The sequence below is a fragment of the Lactuca serriola genome, chromosome 4 (genome assembly GCF_051521515.1).
Source record: "Lactuca serriola cultivar US96UC23 chromosome 4, Lser_US96UC23_V15, whole genome shotgun sequence".
Lineage (NCBI taxonomy): Eukaryota > Viridiplantae > Streptophyta > Magnoliopsida > Asterales > Asteraceae > Lactuca > Lactuca serriola.
In genome coordinates, this window is record NC_136411.1 from 56,241,664 (window position 1) to 56,252,665 (window position 11,002).

The 11,002-nt window shown below is 34.0% G+C and overlaps 1 protein-coding gene across 1 annotated transcript; it reads left to right on the forward strand.

The window, feature by feature from the left end:
* The first annotated feature begins 2,356 nt into the window (after window positions 1-2,356).
* Window positions 2,357-3,127, forward strand: LOC145098396 (uncharacterized). Its single transcript, XM_079036028.1, has one exon. The coding sequence runs from the start codon at window positions 2,357-2,359 to the stop codon at window positions 3,125-3,127; it is 771 nt and encodes a 256-aa protein (XP_078892154.1).
* Window positions 3,128-11,002: the final 7,875 nt, after the last annotated feature.

Consider the following 11,002-nt stretch of genomic DNA (forward strand, 5'->3'; position numbering starts at 1 on the left):
GCTTTTTGTAGTAGTTCACTGAATTACTTGGTTTAAACCTTTTAAACTTTTTGCATACCCTTCTCAATGGCCACATAAAGAATCAATAGATTACTCACCCCCAGTGCCGGCTTTGACCATGTGCAACATGGGCATTCGAACAAGGCCCAAAATCTTAAGGGGCCCAATTTTTTTGGTAGTATAAGCAATGGGCCCATTAATCTAAATTAATCAATAGAACAAGGCAAGGGAGTAGTCACGAACAGAAGCCGCAATTTGCAGCACTTCATGATCAATCGACAAAGAAAAAAAGCAATCGACAATTTGCAGCACTATATTATTCGTTCGTTCAAAAAAAAGCAATCGGAAAAAAAAAGCAATTGGCAAAGACAACAACTTAGCGGCTCAGCGCCATTCACTCATTCAGCAAGGGTAGACGATCTTTTATGAGAAATTGAGGATTATCAAGGGTTAATTATCTGATTTTATCTCTGCTAATCAACCAATCAGGTAAGATTTATGAGAATTGAGGATTATCAAGTTTATAGTTGTCAATTGCATACTTGAATGATTCATACTTTCATAGATTATGAGTTTAATAGAATATTGAATCACTGAATGAATTTAATATTTGATTATCAGTTTATCTACTATAAAAATCAGTTTAATAGTCAATAGAATAGTGAATGAATAAATTAGTTTCTAAGATTCATAGAAACCAGTTTAGTAGTTTAAATTATGAGTTTATGTTTATTGTAAAATTGTTTATCAAATTATGTTTATTGTAATTGCTTGAATGTTGAAAGTTGAAACTTATGAACTTGTAGTAATGAAAACAACCATCCGGTTATCAAAAACATAAAAAGAGAAAACTAGATGAAGAAAAGAGAAAGGTTGATGTCGGTGCTCTAGATAAGTTTATCCACAGACAACCTGTTGAAGAGCACATTAAAGAGCATGTTGAAGAGTACATTGAAGAGCATGTTGAAGAGCACATTGAAAAGCATGTTGAAGAGCACATTGAAGAGCAAGAGCATGTAGAAGTAGAAGAAACAGAAGAGCATGAGCCTATTAAAGACCTTGTTGATATATATGATCCAAGAAGGTGGGTAAAACTTAATTCGGATGAGATTAAAATTTTGGTTGAGAAAGGTCCTAAAAGAGATAGTAGTATTATGTATGGTCCCTACGATAAATTTGGTAGATGATTTTCTGCAGCTTTGTATACAAGAACTTTATCAAATTTGGAGAAGTGTGATACAGAATGGCTAGTATATTCGAAAGAGCTAGACATGGTATTTTGTTTCTGTTGTAAAGTGTTTAGAAAAGGGATTTCAAAAGGTAAATTGGATGGTGAAGGTTATGCAGATTGGCACCATGTTACCACTAGGGTTAAAGAACACGAAATTTCATTGGATCATTTTACAAATAGGAATAAGTGGTTTGACATGCGTAAAAGATTGAACTTGAACGAAACAATTGATAAAGATCAACATGAGTAATTCAAGAAAGAAAGAGATTACTGGAAACAAGTGATTTTAAGAATTATTGCAGTAGTGAAGTTTCTTGCTAAACATAATTTAGCATTTCGTGGATCCAATGAAAAGTTGTATAAAAAAGATAACTATAAATTGTATTTTTTGCTCCAGTTCCACCAATTTTTTTTTTGTTAATTATGATGAATGATTCCACTTCTTATTTGTTAATTGTATTTAACAGGTAATGGAAATTTTTTGGGTCATCATATAATTATGTTACTATCGAGGAGTCCTTTTTAGGTTTTTTGAATGTTGATGATACCTCCGGAAAAGGATTATTTGATATTACACTTGAGGAGTTAAAGTCTCTTGGTCTTCAAATTGATGATATGTGTGGTCAAGGCTATGATAATGGGCCACACATTAAAGGAAAACACCAAGGAGTGCAAAAGAGATTTTTAGATATAAATCCTAGAGCGTTTTACACTCCTTGTGGTTGCCATTCTCTTAATCTAGCATTATGTGATATGGCTAACAAGTGTATTAAAGGAAAGAACTTTTTTGGATTCAACCAACGTATTTATACTATCTTTGCAAATTCTACTAAGAGGTGGGAAATTTTGAAAGATAATGTTAAAGCTTGGAGTCTCAAGTCATTGTGTCAAACTCGTTGGGAAAGTCGGGTTGAGAGTGTAAAGGCTATTAAACTGTAACTTGTGGATATACGTGAAGCTTTACTTCAAGTTGGAGAAAAAGATAATGATGCTGCAATTGCAAGTGAAGCAACTTCACTAGCATAAAAAGAACTTAGTGACTTTGAATTTTTGGTATCAACTGTTGTTTGGTATGAAGTACTAAACCATGTGAATATTGTGAGTAAGAAGTTACAATCAAAGGATATGCATCTTGATAATGCTATTACAGAAATAAACAAATTGATTGGGTACTTCAAGGATTATAGAGAAACTGGTTTTTCAAAAGCGATTGTTGAAGCTAAGGAGATTGCTATTGAAATGGGTATTGATCCAATATTTCCACAAAAGCGTTTGATTGAAAGGAAAAAAAGGTTTGATGAGAATTCAAGTAGCGAAGAAGTTTCATTTACACCTGAAGAGAATTTCAGAGTCAATTATTTCTTATACATTGTTGATCAAGCTATTTCTTTTCTTGAGACAAGATTTGAACAATTCAAAGAGTATGATAAAGTATTTGGTTTTTTATTTCCACAAAGTTTGAGGGGAATTGAAGATAAAGATCTTAATTTATATTGTCATCGTCTTGAAAAAGCACTCAAGTTTGAAGAAAGATCAGATATTGATGCTGAGGAACTTTATACGGAGTTGAAATTATTTGAGACATTGGAAACCAATGAATTTAGCAACCCTATAGATGTTTTGAAGTTTTTGAAAGAACTTGATTATTTCCCAAATACAAGCATTGCATATAGAATATTGTTGACTATTCCAGTAACGGTCACATCTGCAGAAAGGAGTTTTTCCAAATTGAAATTTGTGAAATCTTACCTACGCTCCCCAATGACCCAAGAAAGACTTAGCGGTTTGGCGATGATATCTATCGAGAATGAAATATCAGAGAGTATAGACTACGAAGAGTTGATCAACCAATTTGCAATCAAGAATGCTAGGAGAGCTTCAAGGATCGTCGGTTAGCTGTTAGGATATTTTATTAGTCATTAAAATACTTTGATTTTGCTATGTTTATTGCTATAAGGTTTATCGTCATTTTAATAAAAAATTAGTTTATGTAACTTAATTCGTTAAAATGTTACACGTTAAGGCCTAAGAGCCTTTTTTCTCCGTTTCATCCTGGACATTTGATTCCTTCTGCTCACCCCTCGTAAACTTGCTATTACATGGTGACAACAAAACAAATAAAAATCCTTATGAGGGCACAAACAAAAAAATCACATAAATATAAAAAGGATATGAAGCTTCCTTTATGAATCAAACAATGATCTGTAATAGAAGAAATTCAACATACAACATGTAATAGGCTTCTGCAATAAAACGTTTACTTACCTTTAATGTTGAATGACAAAAATACCCCTTTCCAAAAAGAAAAATCTAGTGAATACCCGAATACATATGGGTTTTTAAGTAGAAAAAGGAAACTTGTATAAAAATTAATAATGTATAAAACTTGTACAAAAGTTCACAATGTATAAAAGTTAACCTACATACATAATCATACATACACATACATTTGAATTACACAAACTCTTTTACATATTACATGCACAAGCATACATGGTCTGGTAAACGGAAGCAAGGGATTTGTTTATATTAATGGGAAGACTATTAAGAAAGTTACATACTTTTGAGAAATGAGAATCACACTTATGTGTAGAAATAAATATTCGAGTGACAAATTAAAAACCTATAAAATGAAAATCACCTAATCGGTTTATACCGAGTGCAAAAAAGTAATCAAAATCTTAAAATTACAAAAAATGGAAATAAAATTTTGGTTTTTAATTTAGTGTTGACCGTTTCTCCAAATCCGCAACCTATTGAAAAAGTTCAGAGTGTGTGAATGCAATCTTACGTTTGTGCATCATGATACATGACATTGATTTAACATCATCAGACTAAAATATATGTACTCACGACATTAGTACTCACGACTAAAATATATGTACTCACGACATTAGTCGTTCATTTTGCTGCAGTTAATTTCTCATCATTGTATAAAAATAATAAAAAAAATTCAATATTCCATATTCCATACATAAAACACAAAATTTTGAGAAGATAGGATTGGATATGATGGGTTTATGACTTCATATGGCATTTCTATACTTGTAACTTGTATGGGTGATCATGTTGTGGAATCGGAGCCCACAAATAAAAACAATTTGGGCTGTTTACCCATTAAATTGTTGCATACAGATACACTGATACGGTCATTAAGACACCACCCATAGCCCAATCGTCATGTCGGTGTTACTTTATTTTCACAAATATTTGTATTCCCTTAATTATCAAACCAACAAACGATAAATGGTTGGGGTGTAAAATATTGCTACTAAATATACTATGAGGTAGCATATTAGAAATGAGGTGGAATCCGCAATGACACAATTGATATGTCAAATGTTTTTTTTATTCATAGGCACACAAACTATGGTTAGGGTCAAAATGACTAGTAAGAGGTGGGTATTTTTGTAATTGTACTCAAATCAAAAGCAGTGACATGCAATATAAAATAAATAAACGAATTATTTTTTTTGTTGGGTTTTTCCTTTTTGGATCCGGTCACCCTCTCTTCCTTTTCACTGGTTCATACATAGATGTTCCATCACCAACGATATATGCTAATCGCATATTGTTCTACATGGCCGAAGATGCAAATTTCATAAATCACTTGCGATTTTCCCCCAAAATTTTTAAGACCTATTTTCGATTTTTAAAGGTGTGGTCATAACGTTGTCTGGCAACCAAATGCAGGCTTTGATTCTTTATTTTTTAATTTATTATTATAATTCATAACACCAAAAAATTTGTTAGATAACATTATCAAATAGTATTGTAAAAAATTAATTATTATTCTGAAATTGTATTACTTGAATTCTTATAAAATAACATATGTTTTACCCTTATATATCAAATAAAATAAAATGCATCATATTTGTGGCAATTAGTTTTATATCTTAATAAACAAAAGAGGATTAGTAAAAGTCATTTTGTTAAAACTTACTGAATTATCTAATATTCAGAATTTATACTAGCTAATTACAATATATAAGTTAAAAAATCATATTATTTTGTAAAGTTTTTGCATAACGTCGAACCCTTTCATATAAACAAAACATATTACTATAATATTTACAAATAAAAAATATAGATATGTAATTAAGTTAAAACTAAATGGAAGTCTTATAACTTATACAAAAAGTAACATATGTTTAACCTACCGGTGTTCAAATCACTCAATGATAGAGTGAATTGTTCATACATCTAAATATTCAAAGTTTGCTAGATCCAAGTGAAATCCAGAAATGTTTCAGGTTCGCCTCTTTTTTGCCTTGACTATTTTCTTTATACGTTTCTATAAAACGGTAAAATAAAAAAATAAACTATTTAAGTCTAACACTCATCATTACTCAATACATTAGATCTAGCCATTTTATAGGGAATAAAAAAAGATAACAAACAATATTCAGAAAATATGTTATCATGTTACATCACTATTACAACTCATATATTCTAGAAGAATTAGAAAAATAGACAATGCACAAAATGAACATCATAATTGTGTCAATGATATAATAATAATACGAATGACTACTATAAAAAGGGTTACAAAACCTGGTTAAAATAACTTATAGAACCCGGTTTTGCAACCGGGTTATATGAAGGCGAGTCCTATGTGAAAATCTAAAAGAGACTGGTTTTGGAACCGATCCTATTATCCAAATAGATTCCGGTTTTTTTTTATTAAGCAATCGGGTCTAATGATTTCAATAAAAGTCAATTTTCATTAATCAGTCAGTTATGATGATGATGTCATTTTTCAAATAATTAAATATAAAAATTACAATCTCAATAGCAATAAACAAACCAACATTGCCATTATAAATATAATGTCATTAAAAATCAAGATATTTCATTGTAACATCAAGTGTAACGTTTTATTATTTTAACATTCTAGCCACTACTACAAATTTACAAAATACACAAAGCTTCATTACATACTTTAAACAGTTTATTCCTAAAGTTCCCACAACCATGTGATATGGTATGCCATATTTACCAATAGTATCTACCATGGCAAATTTTATTATGAAGTCCATATATGCATTGAAGCAGAACCAACATTTTCTTAGCCGAGTATGGTTTATAGTAACAAAAGTGATCATTGTTTACTTAGACTAGCAAAAGTACTTTGTATAATATTCTTCACTCTGGTCTTTTCATCTTGCACGGAAACATCACTACTTGTGGTCCCCTACGATTTAGTAATCTTTTAAAGTCCAACACCTTAATAAGAAAAAATAAGAGTAAATGTGAGTGAAAAAAATGAAATCAGGAAATATAGTACACAAATAAATGAAAGTATTATCTTATTTCTCACATCGAACCTTATTTGATCACTAGGTAGAAATATAGGAAAACAATTACCCAACTTGATAAAATCATAGATGTGTCATATATTGTAAAAATATGGAATGCAAATATGAGATAAATAGATTAAAATAATGGTTACATACCTGATGCTTATGGTCTGCAGGTTGCCACAACCAGAGCCATAAAAATGGCACTTGATATTCATTCATAGCTGAATGGGAAGGTTCTAAACCATAACCATAAACAAAAGCCTGCATTGGTCACAATTCCGCAAGTTCTTAGGCTCTTAGTTTAACAAGTAAAATATAAAATATGAGACCTTTGAATATGATACATTAAACAAGATGTACGATTACTTGTCCTATGCAATGTTAATGGTTTACTAAACTATAGTTCTTAAATACTTCTCCAATGCAATTTTCTCAAACTAAGGTTCTTTTTTAAAATTACTTCCCCAATGGAAGATTAGATAAAATCAAAAGAGATTAGATCACACAGTCTCCACTTATATTAGAAGTAGTTTGGTAATGCAAATCCTTTCCTAAAAGAAACAATATCATTAGAAGTTGAACTAAACAAAAGTATCATACAATACTAATCCACCAAGAGATTTACTAAGAGTAACCAAATGATACAAAAAGGATTGAGCTTAATAGCTATGTACATGCAACAATTTTAGTAAGTATATTGTTATCCTACAACAAAATGACATATTACTAAAATAAACAAGTTGTAACCAAATCATTTTTAGCAACAAACCGCCTTTGAATCTTTAATAGATTGTAGTGGGCCACAACTCTTTTTCTTGACTTGTATTATTATAAACTAGAAAACACTTTAGGTTCTTCAAACTCGCCTTCTCTATTTATGAAAAATTGCATAAACAAATAAGATGATATACAAAATTGATATAACAATTGATGGTGAAATCAACTAGAAAACTTACTTGTTCAACCATTATTAAAGAGCGATTGCAAGTGCTAGGAAACTGAATCTAGAAAGACATTGACCACATTATTAGAAGGAAAGGGACATTTTATAAATGGTGTATTATTTTACATCGTTAATTGTAGCATCTAGTTTCAGGATGTTTCTTATTTCAGGATTGTGGACCATAATTCGATCTTGTAAAGGACTTGGCTTCAAGAAAATAAAGTTTAGACACTAATGGATGCTGATAATGTTAGTTAAGTGATTAAATCCCTCGAATTTTGCTTTGAAGCAAAAGGGTAAAATCGTAAAAATAGTATTTCAGACTCATTTCATAGATTATAGTTTTATTTCGACAAGTATAAATTCAAAAGTAATTAGATAGGGTTGTAGGGCTTATCAATGTCTTTGTGTGTATATAAAGTGAAGAGGCCTTTAGATCAATCAATATATCAAACAATGACAGTAAATAAGAACAAGAGGAATTCACGAAGAAAAACTTTCACTAAGAAGATAATCTCACAAAGAGATTATCGTGTGCACAAAGCAGCAATTAGGGTTTGTGAAAGGCGTGACCATTCACAAACCTATACAAAAGATTATATACTGCTATTCTAGACAATCCCTACAAATCAGGGATATGCCAGCTAACTAATTAGGCTAACTATGGAAACAAGATAAATACAAAATCTGTTACAATGCACTGAATAAACTAAACATGCTGAGCTGCTTAAACGCTGATGCTGATACTGAGATATGCGCTGATGCTGAGGTCTGTTTTAAACATTATCATATTTCAAGGTTTGACCTTACAATCTCCCCCAATATGATGATGTTCAAAACAAACTAAATTAAAACACCTCTGGACAGGAACTCTTCATACTCAGCTTCAGCTTTTATTTTTACTGGCCAGTAAGGACTGTCCAACAACTCCTGTCTTCTGTTCAGCAGCTCCATGGCAATAAGGATGGGAAACTCTCCGGAGAGATCTTGATGACTCATGCACATTTGCCTTAAGCCAACGAGATGAGTGGTTGGAGCCTTTGGAATCTCAGCAGTTCGCTGAAAACACATCTTTCTGTTTTTATCAAGATAGAACATCCCGTGTTCAGGAGCTGAGATAAACTTATGCTGAACCGGATCAACACTGATAGGAAGAGAATTGTTTATTCCACCAGCACCAAAGTCCAGAACCAATACATCTTCACCATCAACTTGAAACTTGGTTCTTCGAGTTTTAGGAACAGATAGCCTTTGGCTTTGATGCTGAGGTCGTTCTTTAGGAACAAGATCCAAACGCTGAACTTTCTTGATCAACAGATGAAGAGCACAAGTCAGTTCCGAAGAGTGAGCTGAGGTTTGCTTGGATGCTAGTTTGAGTAGTTCCATCCATTCAGAATATCCATACTTGATCAGCTCATCCCTCTTGACAACTTCAGTGTATGAATGCTGAGGACCTTGACGAGTGATCAGCAACGTAAGAATTTTCTCATTTCGTGGTTTGGAAGCTTTAACTTTGATGATCTTATCACCACACATTCGTCGATTAAGAACGTCTTCAAACCTCTTTCGATCGATCCTGTCAAGAACACTGTCAGTCTTAGGTTTACTACCGCTAGGAGAAGGTTGAGAAGATTGAGATTTGGACTGAAACTCCAGGAATTTCTGCATCTGAGCTTCAAAAGATCTTTTGGCCTGAAGTTTGTGCTGAATAAGAGATTCATCAGCTTGAGCAATGTTCTTTAGAAGCTGTGCTTGATTAGCTTCATCAAGAATTTGCTTAACTTGATCAGGAGACATGTTCCATTCAGCCGCAAGATTTGAAATACTGACTATGGACTTGGGTTTCTTCCCAGGCAGAGAAGTATCAGTTTGAGAATGAGCCAAGTCAGTATCTGCTACCTTACGCTTTCGAGATAGTGGATGAGAGTCTTCACTGGCAACGTACGAATCTTCTCCTTGGACCGGAATAATGGGATCAGCAACAGGATCGACTGATTTCATGTCTGGACTTTGAGATTCATTATCAGGATCATCTGAACTTTCTTCTTGAACTGGAATAAAAGGATCAATGAAGTTCATATCCAGTATTTGACATTCATCATCTGGTTCATCATGCTCACTATCTTCAACCAGCTTTTCAGTAGCTGCTGGACTATTATGCCCCGCAGAGTCATACTCATGCATTGGCTTTGGTGATTCAGGCTCAACAATGGTGTTGTCAACAGGTTCGGTGTCTCTCTCATTCGGTTCATCATCAGCATTATCATCAGCATCAACATCATCAGCATCAGCATCATCATCAGTATCTCCCCCTTTTTGAGCATCATCAGATTGGGGACTAGAGGGAGGAGTATGCAGGAGAACCTCCTTTAGCTGATGAACATCAGCCTCAATGCGAAGAAGACGCTGACTCATGTCCCGAGTCAGTGTTAGAAGTTCAGTAAATGCTGAGGTCGGAATTTGAACAACTGAAGTAGCTGGAGCTGCTGGAGAGCTAGGAGGCATTACCGGAGAATATTGGTCCCCTTGGGGTGGATTCTCCCCCTGAGAGGGATGCTCCCCCTGGAATGGTTGCTCCTGAAATTGTTGCTTCCCCTGACTCAGTGAATCATTTTGAGCTGAGGGAACATCAGCAACCGAGACGATATGATGAGAAAGTTGAGGAGAGAAATGACCATCATCATGTGGTTCATCCTCTTGAACGGCTTGATCTACATGATTACCATCAGCGCCTCCTTCATCAGTGTCAGCGGTGAGAGAAGGAACAGTGTATGGATTTGCAATCCATTCCCTCATCCTATCAGAGATTCCGATGTCAGTATCCAGGGGATCATCTTGATACATGCGAACAGACATGCGAGGGCATTGGATGGGATTTCCAGAATGCGAGAAGTAGTCTGCAGTGAAAAATTTGTCGAGCACAAGAGCAATCCAGCGTGGAAAAGGAACATGATCAGCGCGTACATTTGCACGAAGAAGCTGAACAAGTTGATCAAAGAATAGGGCCTCATAATCAAGTCTTTTGTTGAGAAGAAGTGAACAGACGACTTGTTGCTCATAATTGCTCAATTGATCACCACTTCGAGACTTGTGACCCACACACTTGCACAGAGCACCAATGAAGAATTTCCATCCTGGGGTCATACATTGACGCAAAATAAGAGCCGATCGAGCACCAGCCTTTGAGTGATCATATCCCAGTTGATCAAACAAACGTCTACACCGTTCAATAGAAGGAGGTTCAGAGAAAGATTCAAAAATAGGTAACCTTAGTGCAGCACTGAGAAGTTCTGCGGTGATAAAGACAGAATGTCTTCCACGGCCAATGGTCCCGGTAATGGCATTGTTGTCGTCATTGACAGTTGCAGTGTAGTAGAACTCACAAACTTGTTCAGGGAAGAACTCTGATGGAACGTCACTGATTGGGTATCGAAGGCGGAAAGAGGCTAAGAAATTAGCAAAATCATCGAGTCCAAGACCTCGATGAACCTCGGGAATCTCAGGGTTGAAAACAACGTTGGTGGC